Source organism: Empidonax traillii, unplaced genomic scaffold, assembly GCF_003031625.1.
Source record: "Empidonax traillii isolate 1590-97213 ecotype Southwest subspecies unplaced genomic scaffold, ASM303162v1 scaffold474:size1423191, whole genome shotgun sequence".
NCBI classification, from domain to species: Eukaryota; Metazoa; Chordata; class Aves; order Passeriformes; family Tyrannidae; genus Empidonax; species Empidonax traillii.
Window position 1 is genome coordinate 700,810 of NW_020955667.1, and position 24,432 is coordinate 725,241.

The window sequence follows — 24,432 nt, forward strand, 5'->3', positions numbered from 1 at the left end:
CTTTTTTTTTTTTTTTTTTTTTTAGCTGTGAGAAAAGCCAATGTGTGTAAACCTATACTAGAGCTAATGGGCTATACAGAATGCTGATACTACTGCCTGCAAACCTCCTAACTCTTGACAGCAGGCAGATTATCCATTTGTTCTGCTCCGTGGAGATGCACTCCCAAATGTTAGCTTCCCATTCCCAGGTAAACTCCAAAGTCGTGGTGTTGATATGATGTAAGTGCTGTCCATAAAGAGCTGTACATCCATGTCACGGTATCCTCCTGGTACTGCACGTAACCAAGTCATCACACACAGATGCAGAGCAGAAATGGGAGGAAACCAAATCACCTTTTAAAAATAATTAAAAAGTTGTTAATATGAGGGAGGGAAAAGCCCTTTCCCTTCCTTAAACTCCAACTAGAGATAAAGGGATATGGCAATGTCTGAGAGCAAAGGAAGACACAGAGCTAACAGGGGTAACCTTTCCCTCTCCTGCACACGTGGTATCTCAGGGTTGACAGCACCTCAGTCAGCATCTGCCTGAGCTGCTGCTGGGCTGGCATATTCCAAGCCTTTCTTCCAGCATGTTTAGTGCCAAAGGGCAGCATGAGTCCGTGGGTGCCCTGAAGAGAGCCAAGTGCCAGAAGGCCCTCGAAGGATGCCAAACATCCTAATCTGCTCTTCCCTCACTTTGTCTTGCTGTTAGCATGGCATGCTCCCCATCCTGTATGTGGGGATGGTTTGTGCTCTCCCTGGGAAGGCAAAGCCCCTTTCTAGCCCCGTGCCCCCTTTCTCTGCCACGTGGCTTGTGCCAACGGTAGGGCTGCAACCCACCTTCTCTTCCAGCACACATGTGGTCTTGGTCTCTGTTTACTTTACAACCTTTAGAAAAATTCTTCTCTCCTCCATTCCTTTGAGGTGACTTCATTTGTAGTCTCTCAGATCAGAAACAGAAGGTTGTGCTGTTTCCTGCACCCCTGCCTTTCCCCAGAATTTCGTGGGTTTGGTAGAGGGCTTGTGAGGCACAGAACCGCTCCTGCTTCAGAGTACCAGGAGGAGGCAGTGCTGGAGATTGCATGTGACTTTGCCCCAGTCTGGCAACTGGCTACTTATTTCTGCTTATTTCTACTCCTTTCCTGCAGAACTTCGTTGTCAGGATGGGTGGACATTAAATTGAAGTTGTAGATGTAAGCATGGGACCGTGAAGCCTGCTGCACTCTGCTGCCACGGCTGTGAACACTTTACTGACTGTGTGGCACAGAGTGAGCCCCCAGGGCTCTGTCCTGTGTCCCACTTCTTCTCATCCCACGCAGCTTTAGCAACTGGTTCATGAGGCTTTTTTGTGTGTGATTTGGGTGTTTTTTGGACTCCTTTGGGTAGAGTAGGGAATGGGAGTTGAGCTTCCAGCTCCACTAGCCCCAGGAAGGTCCTGATCCTCCTCAGCCCATCAGGGCTGCATTTCCTGGGGGTGACTGCAATCCAGCACCACAGGGTGCTGGAGATGATGTTGGGAGCACAGCTGAGGCATGGTTTGGTGTGGGATGGGAATGTGAAGCTCTGTTCCCACACAGCCTTAGCCCCAAAGTGCAGGGTTGGTTGCACATGAGCTGTTGGCCAGCCCATCATCATCATCATCATCTGGGTCAGGGTTGGTCCTTCGCCTGGCCAGAGAACCCTCCACATGGCTGGGGCTGGTGTAACTAACACACTGCAGCGAGTCTCCACTGGTGGAAAAGCAAAGCCCCCCCGCCGCCTCCTTCCCCACGATGCTCCTCCCCTAAACGACTTAACCTCTCCCCCTCCTCCCAATTTCTGATCTATACCGGAGCCGTCATGCATTGATTGGCATCTTATCCGGGCGATTATGCTCCCTGGACGGTCCGCCGTGAATTTGCAGGGAGCCGAGACAGCTGAGCGCGGGAGCCAGCCCTGAGCGGCGGAGAACAAGAGCATGTCTCATCCCGGCGAGCAGCTGCTGCCGGCGTGAAGCAAGGATGAGGCCACGGGAGGAGGCAGCTGCCCTGGCACCCTCCGAGAGCCCCTGCTCCTGCACAGCCATGTCCCGACCCCGGCGGGCTGCGCTGCGCTCCGGGCAGCTTTGAAGTTAGAGCAGGCAGTTGTGTTTAGAAAGGCAAGCGATGAACTGAAGATTAAACATGTATGGGAATTATCCTCACTTCATTAAGTTTCCTGCAGGCTTTGGCAGTAAGTATTTTACTTGCGTTTGCAATCTGTGCCTTCTGGGTTAGGTGGAGGAACTGATCCCACAGTAGGACTGTGAGGGGGGGGGTAAAGGGAATTTAAAAACGTGTTTAACCTAGCTCGTATGTGGCTGTAACCTGCGGTGCCTGTGTGCTTATGATTGAAGCTGTCCTGTGGTTATGTGTGCTGTGAACTTCTGCACAGCCAAACCAGGCTGCCTGAAATTATGCGGGCTTGAGTCAAACCACTGCACCCTGCTTTGAAGTTTAGTATGTAATTTGGGTGATGCATGCATGTGTCCACGTGCAATGGACTGAATCTATTCGCTGAAAGAGCAGGATTAAACCCAGTAAGCACCTTTTGGATTTCATTTTTATTAAGTTGTTGGAGTTAAAAAAAAATTACTTTTAGAACGTAAAACACCCCCCGCCCCCAAGACAATCTTAAGCGGGCTCTTTCCTTGCCTGGTGGCTGTGTCCTGCTCTTGTGACACAGATACCACCATAATCGCGTGAAGCTGTGTCAGATTAGCCAAGCGAGGCTGCCCAGGGAGCCAGCGAAAGGCTGGGGCTGCAGGGCTGTGATACCCCCGTGCACAGCAGTATGAGCGAGTCCTGGTCGTAGAAACCACAGCTGCTCTTGGGAAAAGGACTTTGGAATTACCAGGGCTCGCTCATTACTTTTGTCTGAAGTTATTCCTCTTGTTCTCTTGTTGAGGATCTGTCGGGTGCTCCCCAGCCGAGGCAGGCAGTGGGCAGGCTGGAGTGCTGTGCTGGGAGCACCCGTGTATTGACTGCCGACAGAAGTACTGGTGCTGCTCCAGGAAATTTAGATGCATTGTTGTTCATGGATGTGGAAAGTCTTACTGTGTCTGGAAAAGTTGTTCCTAGCCCTTGAAGGTGGGTAAATGCCTCCAGGTCTCCCGCTCTGGAGGCCCCCAGGCTGTGTACATTAGTTATTTCTGTTATTTCTCTGCTAGAGAAGAGGTTCGTGCAGATATGGGATTGCACATGGGATGTTCCCACTATGTGTATGTTTTTTCCCCCCTCCCTCTTGCACCAGATGCTCACCTCTGGTAATTCTCCAACTCCAGAAAAGTCACTGGTATTGCATCAAGTCATCTGCAAGTTTCACAAGCTCTTGACTTTCCAAAATACCTTTTTAGGCTGTTTCTGCAGAAAAGAAATGACTCGTTGGAAGAATCTATTGCTCACTGGTGTTTTTAAGGAACAAGCAAAGACAAGCTGAACTCTCTCCTATTGCTGCAATAAGACCAAAACAATGAAAGTGTTATTTGTGTTTAATTTATTGAGTATTACAGATTTGCAAGAAACTGAAAGAAAAGTGACATTCAAACTGATCTTCGTAGAAACCAGGCACAGATCCCTGTAGGGACAGGGGTCACGGTGCTCAGAAGAGCCTTTGGGAGATTTCTAGGAGAGGAAAATGGTAATAGGAACAGAGGGATTTATGTCCCAGCGACGAAGATGAAGGGACTATTCTCCAGCCCACCAGCAGCTCAATATATTGGGACTTCAGCTTTCATTTAAAGCATGTTAAACTGGTGTTTTACCCTACTTGTAGCTTGGTGTTAGAAACACAGGTGATTTCTGCAGGTGAACTGACAGAGGTGCAAAAGCATGGGCCAAGTTTTGTTAGGGCTGCTTTAAAGCAGTCACTGTGGGCTGTCCTGTGGTCCCTGGATACAGGTTACCCCTCACACCCAAACTCCCCTCAAAGCCTTCCATGACTCTGAGGCATCTTGGTGATGTGGGAACCGCCTTTCCTTGGGCTGTTGGGTCTGCAAGAGAGGGATTTTTGTCTGGTTGAGAAAGCAATAGCTGCTCTGGCCAGAAAACTTTTTAGGCTATGTGAGAGGGCACTCAGGCTTTGGGAGGGATGAAGCAGGAGAGAGCAAGGTGATCACGGAGGGAGGGGATGTGTGGCAGCTTGGGATCCTTGGGATCCTCACCACAAAGCCTGTGCAGGCAACCTGCATCTCCATCAGGCCTGAAATATGTTTGTGGTCCTTGTTACTCCATCCTCCTTTAAAATAGCTTTGAAACTCTTCCTGAGCCTGCATGAAGTGGGACATCAGGGTGGTGGAAAAGGGTAGTGTCCAGCTGGGCTGTCAGCTTGTAACATTCATTGTTCTTGCACTGTGTTGCTGGAGGGCAGACTTAAGGTGAAGTGGCTGCTGCTGTTTGGCATGTCTAGATCTTAGTGCATTTCAGATTACCTGAAATTCTGGGCTTGATTTTGAGCGTAACGGGAAGAAAAAAGCAAAAAACCGCAAAACACGTACTCGCTTCCTTTTTCTTTGCAGTCAAGTGGCTGTTACATATGCTTTACCTTAATTTAATCTGCATTTAAGTTAGAAATAAAGTACATGTTTTCAATGGCGTGTGTATAACACTTTGACTTTAGCTGCCTGAGTAATGCCACCAAATTTGTCTGAGAAAGTACATATACAGATTGGTCATAAGCACATGATTTGTGATGTGAAAAGGACACTCAGACTCTAAGATGTTGCAGATGAGTTTGTAGCAGGGAAGGTGTTCGGATGAGTCACCCTTAAACATCTAAAGCAGGAGATGTGCTCTAGGCTGAGCTATAGGAGCAAAGAAAGGGCTTCAAAATGTGTTTTTATTCTCCAGAAGGATGCATTTCACCCAAAGCCCAGCTCCCAGGGCAAGGAAAGATGCTGTGCTGGCTGTCCTCTCTCTCTGAGCACTCTCTGGCACAGTTGGTTGGGGACAAGAACTAACTTGGCTCCTCCACAAAGTCTCTTTTATTAGTACTCATGTAACTTGGCCTGTGGCCACACCACCTCCGGCTGCGATCTTGTCAGCTCTCCCAAGCAAAGCGGGGTTAGGCCGGGTCGTTTGGGGGATAGGGAGAGGAAAACCCAGATTGTGCCTGGAGTGGGGCTGCTGCCTGGCTGGCTGGCACCTTTTTCACGTGTGATGGTCCCAGGTTTTGTGAGCTGCAGGATGCTTTTTTCCTGCACGTCATAGCTTGCTGTGTCCGTTCCTATAACCGTGGATGCAGAGATGGAAGAGGGCTCTTTGACTCAGCGAAGGTGTGAGAAAATCCAGTGACTGGGCAACTCCTGCAGCTAGGAGAATGCAGATTTTGTTTTGATTTTTTTTTTTATTTATTTTTTAAAGCAGGAGACACTTGTTTTCAGTTGCCTGGGGCAGCCACAGAGCCTGCAGCCAGTGGGACTCTTTCTGATGGGGACCTGTAGCCTTTCCAGGAGTTTAAAGACAACTGTAGGGATTTGTGCATTTTTTTTTTTCCTGGTGGCTGCTGGCCAAGTGGGAAATCTTACCAAGCAATCATGAAAAACCCTTTAGGCCTTAAATTCCACAACTTTCTCTTTTTTTGGAGATAAGAAACTTTATCCAACTCTTGTGTGTTACTGTGGTCACCAAGGGGTTGTGATACCTTGTTAGAGTGAGTAAATCTGGCCTGCAGTTCTTTTTTAATTACCTGATGTGCAGTTGCTAAAGGAGTCTTTGCCCTGGTGCAGGCTCAGCAGCAGATGCTATTTTGAGGTCTTGGCCTGATTTGACTGAAATTGGACAGTGGGTCAATAGCTTAATATGTCCAAGGACATTTGGACAGGACAGAGGGCTTCTTGTGGCCGTGGTTTGGATGGTCCCTGTTTGCAAGGGAAGCACAGGAGCATTATCAAAGAGGTGCAGGAGCACCTCTTTCCACCACCCAGGGAGCTGAAAGAAACTTTCTGCTGCCCTGTGCAGGTCCCTGTTGGAGAAGCCCCTGCTCACATAGGTGCCAGCAAACCTCCAGAAAGTTTTTCTCCTTGATGTTGGGGTAGGCTGCATTATTTATTGATTCAGAGTTGAATGGGAAGATGGAAGTACAGAGGTTACTGGACCTTAAAAGCAAGGCATTACCACCAACCTTTCTGTAGGATATTAGCATGGCAATCTGTGCTGTCTGTGGGAATCTGCTTGGACAGTTAAAAATATCACCAGAAAGGGAATAGTTTTTCAGTTTGTCTTTGTGTATTAAACAAAATCTACTTCTGCAGTCACAGCAGCAAAACTTTGCCTGATTGCAGTTAATGTGGGTACCCTGCTACGTAACTGCATCATCTCAGGAGTGTTTCTCACAGGTATTTCCCCTTGAAGGTCATGCCCAAGGACGACTTGCCTGCCAAGCTGTACCTCCCACATACCCCTATGTTCCTATACTGAAATCAGCCCTTCTCTGCATGTCTCTTCCCACTTCTTGGTGCTTTCTGATCTGCGGAGGATGAAGTATCTGCAAAGTCATGTGTCAGGCAGGGCGACTCACACCTTTAAATGTTTGTGCCAGTGAAATGAACCTTTTCTGCCTGTATCTGAGGCCCCAGGAGCATAACTGGGGTTTTTTTCATTATTTAAAGGCTTCCAGCTTTCGATTCTCTCTGATGCAAAAAACAAAGCTGTGAATGTTTAAAGTATCCTCATCATCTCTAGGCTTACCAGGGAGCTCCAAGGATTGCTTTGGGCCTTAGTTGAAGGAAGACCCCAGTGTTTAACATGGGTATTTCTTCTCTCAAGGCTTTGCTGGAGAGCTGAAGGGGCATTAACCAAAACAAACTTATTACCTGTGTTGGTTAAATAGACAGTGTATGAAGTGCTTGGGCATTTCTGGTCTCTGCACTGTCATTCCACGTTCCATGTAGTTGCTGAGACTGGGGTTTCCTGCCATTATTTGTTTAAAAATCAAGACAGCTTTGTTGGTTGCATCTTGGATGCTTCTCTTCCTCCTTCCTTTGCCAAGGTATTTGTGCACTCTTGCAGTAGAGGAGTCTCTGCTTCCATGCCTGTCCCAACATTACCTGTGAAGTGCTTGCTGCACAGAGGTGTCTGAGGTGGCTTTATCTATTGAACACGGAGCTACTGAACACTGGTTCAGTTTAGCTGTGTTAGCCCAGACCTGTCTGTTTAGCACTCATGTGGTGGACCTGGAGTTTTGTGCTCTGCATGTGCATCTGTTGGACACCCACACATCAGCTGTGATGTAGATGGTGTTTGAGGCTATTCATGCACGTTTACTATCTCTGGACTAGGAGTTTGCTAAGCTGGAGATGAAACGCAGCTGGAAGTGCAGTATCAAATCTTTGTGTCCTTGCTCCTCTTCAGTGGCCGGTGGGTGAGTGTAACGCTGTTGCTTATGTCTTCAAGGGCACTGTTTTCAAAAAGCAGAGAACTGATTGCTTTTTGGGGTCTTTCTTCTTTATATCTTCTAATGTCAGCGGAGTTGTCTATGCTGACATGGGATGTGATCCTTATTCTGAATACTGAAGCAACAGGGTGAATGTTGTGTCTGTGTGAGTGCCCACTTCCAGCTGCTCTCTGCCACAAGTGATGCGATAATTTGCAATTTGAAAGAGTGAAGCACCCGGAAGCAAGTTCCTTCTTTTTAGGCTTTACTTCCTACAAGGAGAAGGCTGGAGTGTGTGTGTGTTTCTGTATGAGAGAGCTTGCAGACAGCTGATTGAGGCACCAGGTTCTCTGGACACTCGGTGTGTTTGCAGCGGATGCACTGGAGAACCCACACAATCCTCCTGTCCTCTCTTCCCCTGCTCCTCCAACAGAGAAATAAACAGTATCCGTCTTCCCTGAACCTGTCTTCAACTACCTGTCCAAGCATTAATATGGAAGAGGAAAACAGAGGAGAAAGACACAAACAGCCCCACTTGTGGATCAGAAATAAGCTGATCTTGAATCTGGAGTAGGTGGTTAAAAGCAGCAGCAATCCCTGATGCTTGATGCAGGCTCTCAGCTGGCCTTGCCCAGCTGGCGTGGGGGCCCTGGCCAGTCTGGGAGGTGCATTTGGTGCCCGTGGGCAGGGGCTGTGCAGCCACGGAGCCCTGGCCCCCCGACGCAGGGCTGGCTGCCCTGTGCTCCGCGGGGCCCCGCCGCAGTCGTGGCTGCCCGGCACCGCCTGTCACCTCACATTACCTGACAGACGGACCGCGGCCTGTGTAAATGTCACCTGTGCCCAATGCTGCTGGAGAGGCAGAGCCCGCCGTAGCTGGTGTGCAGGACTGAGTCCTGTCTCCCCAGTCCACCCTGCTCTGTCCCTCTGCTTCCCTCTGGCAGCTCCTCTCTGGCCCAGCTCTACTGCCGTCTGTCTGTCTCCCAAGTGATGGGAGAAAATACCTTGAGAAAAGCCATTCCATCCCGGTGAACCCAAGACCTTTCTGGGTGCTTTTTGTTGGGAGATGTGGGACACAGACCATCATGTTTTCCTGCAGATGATTTAGTTGAATTATTTTCTTTCAAAATGAATCAGACTTGCAATCTCAGCTGCCTGCATTGTCCAACCCTCCCTGGCTTCTTTGAACTGAAACGAGTTTGGTGGTGCTCAGCTCAGGGAGTAAGTAATCCCAGTGTCAAGGATGCTTTGGCATGACTTTTCCTGCACACCTTCTTTCAGCCATACAAATTGTTCCTCTCATGGTAACAGTCACTTCTTTTATCCCTCTTGGAACATTCCAGCCTGAAAATGGGAAGTTGAGAGGACAGTTTTCCCCAGGTGCAGGAGAATGTATTTTTTGCTTCCCTCGGGACTGACTTGGCAAATTTATCCCAGGAAGGGACCAGAAAGTGAAAGTTTTTTGTTGTTTGTGGCCTTTTGTTGTTGTTGTTGTTGTTGTTCTCCTTTTCTAACTGGGGTTTGTATTACAATTTATAACAGAAGGATAAAGTTGTTCATTGGTAAGTGGAAAGTTAATACTGATGGCTTTGACCAATGGGTTTGTCAGAGCCTTGTCAGGACAGTGAGGTGAGGCACTCTGGAAGCAAACATTTTAACTCTGGTTTGTGTCATCGGGCCCTGGCAGAGCCTGGCTTTTACACCTCTATGCTCTCTAGGAGATATTTTCGTATTTTCATTTATCTGTTTATCATCACCAGCAAACACTCCTTCATGCGTTCACGCTTCCTCTTTGATGTCTCATTGCTGGGGCAAGAGAGGCAGACAAGCCCTCCAGGCTTCCTGGCTTTGACCTTTGATCCCATCTTGGGGACTAGGGAATCCCCCTGGACATAGCCCTTGAACAGTTGCCCCGTGGCACTGGCACAAGCACACAGTGGGGCTTGCCCTGGCCAGCAGTGTCCTTGGATGAAAGCCTTGCTCTTGGTCCTTATGAGACTTGAAGCTGCTCCAATGCAGAAACTTCGGAGTGACAGCAATTCTGTAAAGTCTGGCATAAATGCAAACAGTTGAATAACTCTCCTGGGAGTCTTTTCTTATTGGTTCAAATCTTCTGCGTGATACTTTCAAAATATGCCCTTTTCTGTGTTAATGGAAAAGGATGAAGAATCATTCTTCTCCTTAGCTGTCCCGGTATGATAGACTTCTGCCCAATCTCCCCTTCAATGACTTATTTTCCAAGCTGGAGAATCCTCAAAGGCAATGTTGTTTATCTAGTGATTTAAAGAGGCATAAAAACAAATTCTTTCTAAGCCTGTGCTGCAGATGTTGGGGAGGACTGCGTGTTATGGTACCAGACTACTCACAGGTGATGAAAAATGCATTCGCTTTTCTCTGAAGCTGATAATGGCACAAGTCAGGATGGTCCTTTTAAGCCCCAGGAAACGTCTGAGGTGCCTCTGTGAGCTGAGTGCTTGTTTAGGTAAAGGGGGGGCAGGCAAACAGCACATCTTCTGCCCATTCCTAAAAACACCCTGGCAGCTGTCTCTGGAGTGAAAGGCTTTTGCGCTTGGAAGCCATTCCAAGGTTGGGATTTTGCTGTCTACCAACAGAAAACAGGCTGCATGTCTCCATGATGGTGGCAGGGGGATGTGGGGTGACTCTGTGGCAGCAGGCAGGAGCCCTGGCCCTGCCTCCAGACCGCCTTGCTGCCTCCAAGGCTTCTGCTTTTGTCATTAAGCCGACTTCCTCTTGCTGCACATCGCTTTCCCACTGGGAGAATTGATCCAAAAAGCCAAAGCAAGAATTGACAAAGACCTTTTCTCCCCCTCCCTCTGCAGAATTAAGTCTGAAGTGGGTTGATAACGGTGGATCGAGTCCTCCTTGACTCTGACAAATGTCTTTAATGTTATTCAGCAAGCTGACCTTTTCCCGTCTTTATTGTGCATCTTCCCTTTGAATCAGATTTGATTGTTACTTCAGGTAGAATAACAAACACTGTCACGTAAATAACTTTGCAGTAATGTTAAAAGGAGGGGAAAAACCACAAACAAACAAAACACCAAAGTGCTGCCTTACTTGCAAATGCGATGGGAGCAAACATCTTCTGTGCCAGCCGTGGAAAACCAACGGTGTGACCTTCCCACACAACATCTTTGCCTTGCTACTCCAGGGAATGAACTCCTGTGTTGAAAAACCATCAGAGAAATAATGGTTCATGGAAATGTTAATGACAGCTAATGCTAAGTGGGGTTGGTAAATTCTAGGGGAGGGAGAAAAGGTCATGTAAATCCTTAAAATGCAGCCACATACATAACCCATCAGGACTAGTGGGCATTTGATGCCCAGATATCCTCTGAATATTTGAGACTGACCTTATAGAAGACAGTATTTAGGCCTCAGGTGAGGTGTCTGGCCTAGAGAGAAGTGTCAGTGGCCGAGATTATGTTGCTTTTCTATGCCACTTCTTCCTTGGAGGGGCTCAGGGGCACATTGATCTCATGAACCTCATGTGAGGCTCAGCTTGGTGATATGAATTGCAGCTCTTTAGTGTGGAAGGAGGAAACTGTCTCTCCTCGTGCCTGTGAGACTGTTTGCCCACCCATGTGTGTGTGGCCAGAGCCTCTGCTCTGTCTTGTATAACTGAGGAAAGATAATGGACAAAATATTTGGTGGGTGCCTTGTCCTGTAAATCCACATTTCTACTATATCACGGGCAGTTTCTGTCCTGTGTTGCTCCAGCTCCGATTGGAGATGCTGACATCAAGCTTTGGGAGCGGGAGGAACATTTTGAATAGCGCAGTGGTGATGTAAGTGTGTGGGAAGGGGAAGAGCTGAGCCATGGGAAGAGCCTGCTGAGTGCGATGCCAGAGCCATTGCAGGGAGCAAAGGTGCTTCACAAGACGTAGGAGCATTTGGAGTTTCCAGCCTGGTCGGTGGGGATTTCATGGTTTCAGATGTGTGCTGTCTCTAGAGCTGGCTTGGACAAAGGAAATGGGACCTCAGAGAATAGTTTAGAGAAAAGTTCAGAGAAACTCAGCCTGAGGCGGGCAGGCGGTGCCTTCTTCCAAGTCTGCTGAGGCAACAAAGCAGGGAAGGAATATTTGGCTATTAAGCACTGCCTGAAAATTAGGTTTTGTTGCTGTGTGTAACACTATTTCCCCTACTATAACCAACTTTCTTTTCTTTTCCCTTTATAGCATAAGGCATGTTTGCATGGCTTTGAGCCTTGGCCAGCATATAAGCTGACACGACGACGGCTGGGCAGCTGATACTCTCTGGTCAGCTGCACTCATCCTGTGTTTAATCTTTCTGCTTCTCCCTGTAGATTCCCCTGTGCATGCCAGCTCCACATCTGTGAGCCTGTCATCAAGCCTTTCCACGGGAAGTTCAGTGGACGGGCACCACAGCTACCTCGAGGCCCCTGCGAACGCCGCCCGGGCGCTGCCGTCGCCCATGAACGCAATCAGCTCTCCGGTGAACGCGCTGGGCTCTCCCTACAGGGTCATCGCGTCCTCCATCGGCTCACACCCCGTCGCTCTGTCCTCAGCCCCGGGCATGAACTTTGTGACACACGCCAGTCCACAGGTGGGCAGATGTACACCCTTGCTTCCTGCAGTTCGGTGTTCAGGGCGGGTAAAGTCCCAAAACCTGAGAGCAGGTGGCTGGTGGGGAGTCCAGAGTGTTTTGGCCACTCAGGGAGATCGGCTGTAAAGAACAATTTCCAGCACGTGAATCTTTCTGCATAAATCCCCCGGCACAGACACAGGGAGGACACCTGTATATGTGTCAAAATACTCTACATGGTAAGGACAGAAAGCTGATTTTCAGGTCTGTCCTCACTGTGGGTGCATCTGTGGCAGGGTGCATCATTACTGCGTGTGGAAATAGGATAGCCAAGGGCTGCAGCATGTGAAGCATTCCCTCCCTTTCTTCCTGCAAAAGGATATCTGCTTCATTTCATTATTTGGAAAGGAGACAGAATTTTTTAGTAAGAGAAAAATGTTAGTGCTAAATGCCAGCCACCTACTCTGTGTTGCATATAAACTTGGCCTGAAGGAAAATGAAGCGCTTCCATCCTTACTGCCTGTGCTCACGTGGGTGCTGAGGTTTCCCCTCCAGAGAGGAGCAGAACCAGAAATTAGGGCTGGTGCCTCCCCAGAGCCATGGATAGGCTGGGAACCTCCCAAGGTGGCTCTGTGGGGCAGAGATGTGCTTCTCCAAGAGCCTGGCATTACCTCCAGCATGACTGGGACCAGGGTGGTACTGTGGAATTTTAATGGAGTGCTGAAATGTTCTGGGAGTCCAGATCTGAGGGAAAATTCTGCCTTTGAATTTGTGTTTTATCAGTGGGACCTGAAGGTAGGAAGTGCTCAAGAGCCTCATGGCTCCTGCTGAAGAAGCAGCAAGGTGACATCCCTCATCCCTTTCTGCCCCATATTTGCTGCTGTTCCTCAGTCTGTCTGAAGCTCTTCCTAGCACCTGGAAGGCTGGGAGAGGATGGTGTGGGGAGGACCTGAAGAGCTCTGAGGGAATATAAGCACAGTTTGGCATGTTTGTCTTACCTTTCCCCAGCACCCTCAACTCCTGTGTGGGTCTGGGCTATCTGCAGTGGGCATGCTGGGCATCCTTCTTCCCCTGGCGCCACCTGACTGTTCCCCATCAACCTGACAATATCTGTACCCACAGCATCCAGGGCAGGCCCTTTGTGCCTGTGGAATTGATGCCAGTATTGGCTGCTTGGAACCCTTTTCCTTGGGGTTGGAGATGCTCTGGGAAGTGGTTTCCCCAGCCTGGGCACTACGCCAGGTTCCCAGATCCGAGGAGAGGGTTTCATTTGTGTTGCCTCTAATGCAAGGAGACAGCTGGGCCTTGGGGATTCAGCAGGGAGGCAGCTAATGGATTTGGGTTCAAGCAGTTGTCCCAGATATCATACATGATTGCACTTAACCTGCAGGAGTCAAGCTCTGAGGACACTGATGGCTAAAACTGCCCTGTGTGTCCCCCTCCTACACACCCTCTCTCCCTTTTATTGTCTCAAAGTGCAGACAGAGAGGAAGATGGTACCTGAGCTCTGAGTAACATTTTAAACCATGAAAAGTTCCTCCTGGTTCAGCATCTTGCCAGGATGATGTTTACTAGATAAAAAAAGGTGGCTGGACACTTGTGGGGAGGAAAGGGATTTATTTGTCTTTTCATTGGGCCAGATTTTGAAGTGTAAGGATTTACAGCTGTCAGTGTCTGGTTTGAGTCTCTGCCGGGGAGAGTGAACCTCTGTTCCTCTGGGCAATTTTTCCCAATGCATTTTTATTTTCCTGTGAAGCAAAACAACCTGGAGCCTATTTTTTTCTGGTTAATTTGTATTTTCCATGTTACCAGATCTTTGAAGCTTTGAAAATGAAGGGACAGTGGTGAGGGAAAACGAAAACAGGCTTCACCTTTCTATTTTTCTAACGACAGGTCCAAAAATCCCAGTGGTATGAACCCCTCTTGCTCTTTACTGAAATTTCCTGTGGAATTTATTATATTTTTTTCCGTGGGAAATGAGCAATTTCTTGGAGCAAATGGAGAACTTGCAGCAACATGCATGAAATCTAGTGGTTTAGATGTTATGGAGACTGTAAGGAAGGCGGTAGCTGGCTCTTCATCCAAAGCCTTGTTTTCTCTCCCCGCCTCTGCCCTCTTGCTGGGAAGAAGAATTTTAGCTGATAAATTGGGATGAGTGTTAGAAACAAACTCAACAACGAAACTACCACCCCCAGCCCTCAGCGCTTGACAATGGGAAAGACGATTTGATAGTGGGTTTGGAGAGACATTGCCCTACCCAGACAGCTTTTGACAAGACGTGCTCAGTGGCCCTTAATCCTCCCTGCCCTGCCGGCAGCGGCTCCAAAGCAAACAGCAATAAAACGAAGCCCTGGGCAACATCAGGCTTTGGTCTCTAATCGATGTCGGTTTGTAACCTTTAACTTCAGCAGCCACGAGCAGCTCCTGGGGATCTCGCCTGGGGGCTCTGGGTCCTTTGCAACTGACTTTTAGATGCTCAGCCCAATCCCTGTTGGGTTATTTTTTGTTTGTTTGTGGGTTTGTTTGTTTGCTTGGTTTGTTTTGTTTTTTTTTTAGTCTGGCAACCCCAAATCTTCTCCCTTTGGCAAGGATTCGGGAACCCAAGGAGTGACCAAAAAGCCATGTTTTCATGTGTACATGCAGATTTGTATGTCACAAAGCAGGAAAGCTAACCCACTTAAATTTGTTACTTCTTTTTTAAACACCATTACATTTTCCCTTGAACACCAGTGCAAGTTTAATTGCAACAAACTGCCTGGCTGCAAAGCTCTTCCTTACTAAGCTGTTAGTGCCTGAGGCTGCAAGCAGCCAGTGATCAGCATCCTCTAATGCAGCAGGCAGGAGGATCCCACCAGCATTGTTGCTTGGAGGCTGTAACTGAGCAGCTGAGGCTGCTGCCTGCCCTTTTCCAGCTCTGCTTAGTCCTGGCTTTGGTTACAGCATCAGGCCATGGTGAGAGGCGATGTCTGCTACCAGGCAACTGCTCAAACCCCTCCATCTGGATTCACCAGAGGATGTCTGTCTACCCATGGCAGCCCCATGGAGCTGCTGGGGATAAGCCTGTGGGACAGGCTCAGTAGGAGCAGCAAGGGAGGGGTCAGCTCCATTTGGGGATGGCTTCATCGAGATATGAGTCTTGACCCTCTAACCTGTCTTGTGCTTTCTGCTTCTGCAGCTCAATGTCCTGAACAATGTCAGCAACTCAGAGGATGTCAAGCCCTTGCCGGGTCTCCCAGGGATTGGGAACATGAATTATCCATCTACAAGTCCAGGATCCTTAGCCAAACACATCTGTGCCATCTGTGGGGACAGGTCCTCAGGTAGGAGGTGTTCTTTCTTGGAGAAGGCTTTGTGCAGTGAGAACTCCCCTGATGCTCTGAAGCAAGGCTTGTGCAGGAATGAACAATGAGGAGGCTCACTGGGGCCAAACTGGCATTGCAGGGTTTGTAGCTGAGTCTGGCTTACCCAAGGGCAGGATGTCTGTCTTGCAGAATAGCTGCACTGTACCCAAAAGAGAGCAAACCTAAAAGCCGTGCTCTTCTCCCTTATGTGCATAATCTCATTTTACATTTTGCCCCTGTTTATGAATGGCAAATATATCAAATCTCTGTTCTCATTGCCTGTGCTTTGTGTTAGCTGGGTTTTGGCTGTGTCTGGGCTTTCTCTCCTACCCCAGTGACCTGCAGCCTGGTGTGCCTTGTAAACCCCTCCATAGCAGTGTGCCCCATTTGCTGTCTATGGCTGTTCTGCACTTGCACTGCAGCTAAATGCTCCACATCATTCCACTGGGATGCAGTCCCTCCTTACCACAGGAAAGCAGTGGTCCTATAGTTTGACTGCTGCTGGTCATTATTGCTGCTGAGAGCCAGTGAAGCCAACTCAGGCCTGTTAAGGTGATACCCTGCAGTCAGGTTTTTTTCACTTTTGGGGTTGGTTCGAGCTCCTCCACTGTGGAAGGAAAGCCAAATACCTGCTTGCCCATTGATGGCCTCTCCTTCCTTCCCCAGGGAAGCACTATGGGGTGTACAGCTGTGAGGGCTGCAAAGGCTTCTTCAAGAGGACAATCCGTAAGGACCTGATTTACACTTGCCGGGACAACAAGGACTGTCTCATAGACAAGCGCCAACGCAACCGCTGCCAGTACTGCCGCTATCAGAAGTGCCTCGCCATGGGGATGAAGAGGGAAGGTATGAGGGGACTGGTGCAAGGAATGGGCTTGTAGAAATTTTCCTTGCATTCATTAGGGTAAATCTGGCTCTTGGTGGCCCTCCAAGGCTGGTGCATTCTAAAAACCCACACTGACAGCTTTAGGGTGTTTGTTGTTGACCTTGTTACAAAAAGGAAACAAGAACCATAGAATCGTTCAGGTTGGAAAAGGTTTTTAAGATCAAGTCCAACTGTTAAACCAGCACTGCAGTGTCCACCAGTAAACCATGTCCCTAAGTGCCACATCTAAACATTTTTTTAAATACCTCCAGAGGTGGTGGCTCAGCCACTTCCCTGAGCAGCCTGTTCCAGTGTTTGACAACCTGTTCCATGAAGAAATTTTTCCTAATAAGGAAAGAGGGGCTAATAAGGGAAGAGACTGATGGAAAAGCTATTACACTGTATTTTTCTTCCTACCTAAACACACATACTGGTGACTATTGAACCTAATAACTGATGTTGACACAAGTTTTCTTTTATGGGCTTTAATGGGCTGGCTGCCTTGGCCTCTCTAAGCCTTCGCTGTGGACAGCACCTGGCAATGAGGGGTCCTGCAGCCTTCTTGTCTTCACACAGCCCACTGTGTGAAAAGCACACTCCTTTATTTGTTTTTGATTTGCTGACTTCATTTGTCACCACCTCGTTCTTGTACTGGAAGATAAGGGCGAATGATTTATTTCTACCTCTTATTTTATAGTTCTTTGTCATTTCCACTCAACCTCACCTTTGGAGATGAACTCTGGAACAGCTCACGTCGTGCAGTGTTCTTGTGCTGCAGGAGAGAGCTGCATGGAAAGCAAATTCATGGAGTCTCTCCCATATTCCACACACTCACTGCAATCCCCAAAGAACTGTTTCTGGTCCAAACCACTTAAAAGGTTTAGTTTGGAGCAAGGATCCGACCAGAGGCAATTGGACTTTGTAGGAAAAAGTCTTTTGACTTTAAGGAAACCTCCAAGAGCTGCTGAGGATGACGTGTGTCTGCAGTGGGTCCTGTAAACCCTGCCTCTCTCCCACCCAGCTCTGGAGAGTATGAAGGTCTTTGTAAAAGCCACCATGTGAGTCTCTGCTGCAGGGAAAGGCAGTCCCAACTGCATGGCTGTTTATCTGCCCACCTCTGTCCCCTGCAGCTTGCTCTCCCTCCTGGGTGGAGCAAGGACTGCTGGACTGGATTGTCTCCCAGATTATACCAACAGATACCAGGTTAGGGAGTGAAAACAAGCAGAGCATTTAAGCTCATATTTTCCAAGGTAAAATAATTGTGCTGCCTCCAGGGTTGAGTGTTAGCAGGCAGTGTAGCTGTCCATTTTGGAGGCCTTGTGTCCCCCTGTAGAACATGCAAGCTGCTCCCTGTGCAGGAGCTTAGACTGTCCAGGGCAGAGCCTGGGGAAGTACCCGTAACACTGGACATGAGCTGAGCCTCACCTTGTTCCTGTAGCAGCATCAAAGCTGTGCTGCCTCAAGCACTTAGGGCAGTGGGGGACTGTGAAATGCCAAGCTGGAATCAAAAACCTAATCCCAAGGCATAGCTCTCCCTTCCAGCTGAGTGCAAAATGGTTCAGAGAACCAGGGTGTCAACGCAGCTTCCCTTTGCTGAGAGTGAAAATTTCAACCCCAGGATCTTGATGGATACTGTGGGAGTTTGGCTGCAACAATCACAGGGGCTTTTTGGGAGCTGCAGAAACTGGGGACAGATTGCAGCCTGAGTTCAGAGGCTGAGTGATGAGACTGGTATTTCCTTGCCATGTTCTTTCTTCCACTAAGATTTGGTGATTTTAGAAGCACTTCCATGGCTTCTTCATATCTATTACCCTAAAGAGGACAAACATATCCCCCAGCTGGCTGGGACATACATGTCCTGTGTTGCCCTCCCTCCCCAAGCACCAAACTGGATGCCCCACTGATCCATCTCCTTGGGTGCTGCCAGTTCCCCAGCAGCTGGGCAGTGCTGGGAAGCATTCTCCCAGCTGGAAGGCACACAGGGAAGTGCTGAGCATTGAAAAGCTGTCACGAGTGCTGAGGAACCTCCCATGATTTGGCCCTTCCCTTAAAGCACCCTAGAGCAAGCCAGGATAAGGCAAGGCTGATGCAAGGCACTTTGGGCTCCTACTCACACAGGGGAGTGATGATAGCAGGACTAGTTTTGGGACATTTCTCCCCAGCAATGAGCTAAACCAATATGATTCCTGCTGGTCACTTCTTTTTTTTTTTTTTTTAAGCAGGATTTTCTTATTTCCCTTTGATATTTCTCCAATGAAAATGTACATCCAAGACTTCTGTTGCACCCAAGACTTGGCATAAAACAGACACATGTTCTGTACTGACCTGTCTTACACACACACAACAGCCCTGGGAGTTCACAGCTGAGATCTGGAGACAATTTCATGATTCTGTGCCTTCAGTCAGTAGATATTTTGGAAAATGTATGGAGATGAGAGGAGAGAGAGAAGGTGCTGGGACACTGAGGTGCTTAGGAACTTTCTAGTGGGGAGCATTAGCAGGAGAGGTGGTAGATGGAGAGGTGACACCAGGGCTGGGTCAGGCTGTGTAGGATTTCACTCAGGAGAGAAACAAGCAGTGTGTGTGGATCCAGCTGGGGGTGAGGGACTGTCTAGCCCTGTTGCTGGATGCTCTGACTTTTGTGGGACTGTTTGAAGCACGCTGGGAGCACAGCAAAGCCGTGTGTGAGTGCTGGGTCCCTCCTGCCTCCTGCAGCACTCAGTGACAGCTGAGTCCAGGCCGCCACCTGGAGGTATCAGTTCCTCTCTATTCTGGAGCTTCATGCCTTGGAAACCACAACCTTTGTGAATTGACCTTTGTCAAACCTGGAGGCTTAATGGTCTACAGCAACCTCAAAGTTATTGGTGTGGGAACGGCCATTTTAATGGTTGTACGTCTGAAATATCCATTTATTTTCTGTTCTCCCCCTCCTGTGGGGTTTTCTCATCCCTTCTGCCAGAGGAAAGGGGACCCACTGTGAGCAGGTAAGTGTTGCTGTGTATTTAGAGCCGTGTTTCTGTCCCACAGCTGTGCAGGAGGAGAGGCAGAGGAGCAGGGAGCGGAGCGAGAATGAGGCCGAGTCCACGAGCAACGGCAGCGAGGACATGCCTGTGGAGAGGATCCTGGAAGCTGAGCTGGCAGTGGAACCCAAGACGGAGGCGTACAGTGACATGACCACAGAGAGCTCGGTAAGGGGCACTAACATCACTTGCAGTGTGAGATGAGAGACTTTGAGGTGGGATTTGCACAGACGAGCCCCATGTGAACAGCCCGCATTTTGCAAGGGGGTTTTGCTTCACACCACCTTAAAATCACCAACAATTTTTCTTTTGAAGCTACTCTGAATGACAACTAGAAAACAGCCTATACATTATTTTCTGAGCATTTTTTCCCGATTCCCTTTAATTTCAGTGAGTAGATAGGGCAGTGGCTGGATGCTGGAGAGTCTGAGCCCTGTGCTGGTTTCCACAGTTGCATGCCCCTGGACACCGTTTGCCCAAGATTGGAGTGGAGCTGGACACAGCAGGTTTACTGCTGTGGTTTTACTGGTTTTGATAAAACTGCTGCTCATGCCTGTTCAGAGGCTGCTTGATGGCTTTTATGTATGCCCTGGGGAGCGGGACTGCAGCCTGCCATGCAGGACTTGCTGTGCAAAGAGCAGCAAGCAAACGGAAAAGTCCGGCAACCAGCTGATTTGGCTGGCTGTAGAGGGGATAGTAGTAACAAATATCTCCTCCTCCCAACAGCACACAGCTGAGATTATTGGCAGTTTGATCCTTTTACTTGTGGCTTTGAGTATCGTTAACTCAATCCGATACAGTGTGCAGCACAGATAGTGATTAGCAGAGATTTTTCATTGACAAATTCTCCTCTTTCCCTCTGTTCTTTTCCTTTTGATATTGCTCTTAATTAGACAAATGACCCTGTCACAAACATCTGCCACGCAGCTGACAAGCAGCTCTTCACACTCGTCGAGTGGGCCAAGCGAATCCCCCACTTCTCTGACCTGACACTGGAAGACCAAGTCATTCTCCTCCGGGCAGGTAGGGTCTCCACCTGTGGCCTCTGGGGCTATTCCTGGCACCCCTGTCCTTTCTCTGGGCTCTGTGCCATCCAGCCAGGCTGGGTGGCAAATGTGAAATCCTGAGCTGATCCATTCCTGCCATCACAGGCCAAGCAACCCATCCTGAGCCACAGTGAGTGGTTGGCAGAAGTTGTCGATGGGGCAGTGGGAGCTGTTGCTTGTTCCCCTCTTCATGTACACATGGAGCACTGGGGGAGAGCAAAAAATGTGTCTGGTTGATGCAGTTCTTGTAACTGCAGATCTTACCATGAGTGAGGCATGTTAACATGCAATGTGCAAAATGATGTAAAACTAGGAATAGGTTTTTAGAAGGAAAACCTAAGATCTTTTCTGGTTTTATTATTTTTCCCCTCCCTTTGAGCCTATTTCTGAATCTTCCCTGCTGCTGGTAAGTAAGGGTCATAGAATCCTAGAGAATCCTGAGTGGGAAGAGATCCACAGGGATCATCCTTGTCCTACACAGGCCCACGTCCCACCACGTGCCTGAGAGCATTGTCCAAATGCTTCCAAGGGGTTTGCCACCCCTTGCAGTGTTGGCAAGGGCGCAACTGATACCTGGGATTCCATCTCTCTGTGAGGCGAATCTGAAGGCAGCAGGGAGAAACCAGCTCTCCTGCTCCACGTGGAGCACGATTTTTGGCTGAACTGCCTCATGTGTCCTGCACACCTCCTCTTGCAGGCTGGAATGAGCTGCTCATTGCCTCTTTCTCCCATCGCTCCGTGTCGGTGCAGGACGGCATCCTCCTGGCCACGGGCTTGCACGTGCACCGCAGCAGTGCCCACAGTGCCGGGGTGGGCTCCATCTTTGACAGGTATGTGGCCTGTTTGTCATTCCCTGGCAGTGGTGGCAAGGCTGGCTCTGTCCTCCCCTCTGAAAGGGAAACATCCTTAGTGAGAACTAGAGCAAACTGGCGTGATTAGGGGCAGAAGTGGCTTAGAATGAAGAGGGGATGCTTCACGGACTGAAAAAGCAATGATGGGATGAAGGCGCATTGGGAAGGGATTTGCAGCTGCAGAAGCAGATCTCTGGTTGGGTGTGCAGGGGGAGGAATGCTCCTCTCTCAAGAGTTGGCTGTAGCTGTATCTAGATCTAATATTGATCACAAAGAGCTTTTGCTGGCAAAGCCTTAAACCCCAACTTGGCCATGTAACAACTGCACCTGTACTGTCCCTGCCACGCCTGCTCCCCATCTGGCAGGACACTGACTTACCACTCTTACACAAAGAGCACATGTAAGGACAGTGCCCATGTTTTGCACAGTAAAAAGTGGAGAAAACCCATGTGGTTTTCCTCAAGTGAGTGCAAATTGTTCTCCATAGTCCAAACAGAGCATAGAGGCCACACGCTGAGCAAAGTGAGGACAGGAGTGAATTTGATGCTCAGGTCCCTGGATGCTGCTTGCACATGTAGAACAGCAGTGTGGGACATGACTGTCCCTCAGAGCTGCCTCTTCCTACAGAGAGGAATTTGGGGGGTATTCCCAGTGCCTGTCCCAGATGCTGTTCAGCCCCCAGCCTTGCTGTCTGTACCCCTCCCTGATCGTGTGCCCACCCGTGTCCCCCACATGCAGGGTTTTGACAGAGCTGGTGTCCAAAATGAAAGACATGCAGATGGATAAGTCGGAGCTGGGCTGCCTGCGAGCCATTGTCCTGTTTAACCCAGGTAAGCCTGAGGCCAGGCCCGTGCCAGGTGACGTGCACTCCCTCTGGGCCATGGCAAGTCACAAGCAGGAGGGCCATGACAGTGACATCAGGACTGCAGATAAATTTCATAGAATCCTAGAATGGTTTGGCTTGGAAGGGACATTAAAATCTTCTCATTCCAATCCCCTCCCCTAGAGGGACACCTTCCACTTGACCAGGATTTATCCTACCCCCTGGGTACATGATAAAGAGAGCCCAAGTCCTCTCCTGCCTGTCCACACAGTCACTCTGCTGGCAGTGGGAAGGTCCTCTCTGCAGGGATTTCTTCCCCTCTTGTATTTTCTCCCTTGTCCAGATGCCAAGGGTTTGTCCAGCCCCTCAGAAGTGGAGTCACTGAGGGAGAAGGTCTATGCCACGCTGGAAGCCTACACGAAGCAGAAGTACCCCGAGCAGCCAGGGCGGTGAGTGCCCCCGGGCAAGGCAGGCAGTACCAGACCCACCCTGGAAAGAGCAGGCCTGAGGCAGGGTGTCTGTGCTAGCTCTGCCTGAGCCACAGTGCCCTAATCCCGAGCCTTGAGGGTGCTGGCGACATGGAATATTCTTGCTTTCCAATCCAATCCTACCCTCTGCTGGCCGAGTTCTCAAAGCGCAGGCAGCTGGGTCTGTCCCCACCGCCGCCAGTCAATGATGCGGCCGCAGCATCTTCTGCGATTTTTGGCTCTCGCTGTCACCACAGAGCGCTGAGAGCGGTGGGGAGAGGGAACGGGCTGCCAGCTGCACCCCCTTCCAGCTGCGCCTCCAAATGGGAGGCAATGACTGGCAGCAGCACTGCTGAGGGGCTGCGCTCCCTCTCGGAGTCTGGGGATATTTGAAGACAGATTTAAATGGCACCATGGAGGTGTAAGTCTTGCAAGATGTTAAGATGTTCAAGTCTTGGAGGGAGGATCTGGATGTATCTAATTTTTTTTTTTTCCTTTTAAGTTCTAAAAGCGCTATTCTGTTTTGGAAAGATGCATATTCCCTCCACGTGTATGGAATCAAACGCTTACCTTGAAATCACAGGAGAATCTAAGACTGAGAACGCCCCAAAGCATTTTTTTGGGAGAACTTGGGCTGGCTCAGGCCTGGAAACAGGTGGGAGAGGGTGGCCAGTGCCTCCATCATGCCTCTGACTCTGTTATCTTACAGGTTTGCCAAACTCCTCCTGCGTCTGCCGGCGCTGCGGTCCATTGGACTGAAGTGCCTGGAGCACCTCTTCTTCTTCAAGCTGATTGGGGACACCCCCATTGACACCTTTCTCATGGAGATGCTGGAGACACCCCTCCAAGTCACTTGATGGTCTGGCCCCTCTCTGGCCAGCCCTGGCCCCCTGTGTCCCTGCACAACTTCCTCCCCTTCTTCTCTGAGACTGCGAGAGCTCCAGAGATGTCCTTCACCCTCCCCTCCTCCTCGGTGGGATTGTCGTGGTTTTGTACAGCTGTAAATCACCCCCTCTAACCCCTACCCTGGCCTCTCCAGGGGTGGGTCACAGGTCCTCTCCCCAGCTAACCATCCCCTTGCCCCACTGTACAGATAATTGCTTTAAATTATTTTTTCATTCTCAATAAAAGTCAACAAAACAAATAAAATAATGTGAGCAAGGCACTGATTGGAGCTGGCAGAGCAGTGCCCTGGTCAAAGGTCCAGTTGGGATGGGGCTGAGAGACCAAATCAGGGCAGGGATGTCACTTGGGATATAACTGCTTGTGCTGATGGGCACAGTCCTCTGGCCAAGAGAGGACAGGTGTTGATTCTTCTTAATTCTGCTAAGGGAAGATGTGGAGAAACTTACATCTTCTAATGAAAATGTTTCATTTCACCATATTATAAAGAAACTTTTTGAATTATTTGGATTTTTAAAATAATTGTAAAAGTAGTTTTTTTAATGGTCTTTTGTTGTTGGGGTTTTTTTGTTTGTTTGTTTTGTTTTCTGAGCTCATCCAGCCACTGACAAAAGTACCAAGGTGTTTCATTTTGGTCCTGGTGAAGTACTTTGGCTTGACCTAAACCTTGTACTCATGGATAACTTACATTTTCCTGAAGCTTCATGGATCCTGTTCTCAGGCTTTTTTGTTTTTTTTCTTCCATATTTTTGCAATGGAAACAGGTTCCTAAACCCCACATTTATAATTCCGCAGTTTCAGAATTGAAACCTGTGGGGAAGGAAAGCTCAACACCCTCTAACAAACGATCTTCAAAGGTCTCCCTGGCCTTTCCCCTGCTCCGATGGCACCACTGGAGCTTCCCGTTGCAGCCGAGCTAACCCGAGTCAAACGAGTTAAAGACATTAATTTGTTCAATATGCGGAGCTTATCCTGGTGGGAAAATGTCCTCCCAGGAACCCAGCGAAACTGTCTGTATTATTATTCATAAAACAGGTGTAGTGTTAAGTGATCTGCCCCTCCTGACCCTCTCAGCAGACAGAGCGGGGAGATGCAGCCGCGCTTCGTCTGCCCGCGTGACAGATTGCAGCGCTGCCGCCCGGCGACTCGGGCAACTTCCAGGGAAGGCAGGAGGGACAACGGGAA

At 49.1% G+C, this 24,432-nt stretch overlaps 1 protein-coding gene across 2 annotated transcripts in view; it reads left to right on the forward strand.

The window, feature by feature from the left end:
* The window catches only part of RXRG (retinoid X receptor gamma), a 37,540-nt gene extending 13,822 nt beyond the window's left edge, over window positions 1-23,718 (forward strand). The window contains exons 1-10 of one of the 2 annotated variants that reach the window (XM_027895903.1): window positions 2,001-2,190; window positions 11,693-11,952; window positions 15,107-15,251; window positions 15,939-16,118; window positions 19,165-19,325; window positions 20,051-20,180; window positions 20,901-21,033; window positions 21,793-21,884; window positions 22,221-22,326; window positions 23,054-23,718. In XM_027895903.1, the coding sequence (XP_027751704.1) occupies window positions 2,142-2,190; window positions 11,693-11,952; window positions 15,107-15,251; window positions 15,939-16,118; window positions 19,165-19,325; window positions 20,051-20,180; window positions 20,901-21,033; window positions 21,793-21,884; window positions 22,221-22,326; window positions 23,054-23,201 (1,404 nt within the window). In that variant the 5' untranslated portion in view covers window positions 2,001-2,141 and the 3' untranslated portion in view covers window positions 23,202-23,718. Of the gene's footprint in view, window positions 1-2,000; window positions 2,191-11,692; window positions 11,953-15,106; window positions 15,252-15,938; window positions 16,119-19,164; window positions 19,326-20,050; window positions 20,181-20,900; window positions 21,034-21,792; window positions 21,885-22,220; window positions 22,327-23,053 lie in introns of those variants that run through there. The other variant, XM_027895902.1, reaches the window with a different exon arrangement.
* The last annotated feature ends 714 nt before the right edge of the window (window positions 23,719-24,432 follow it).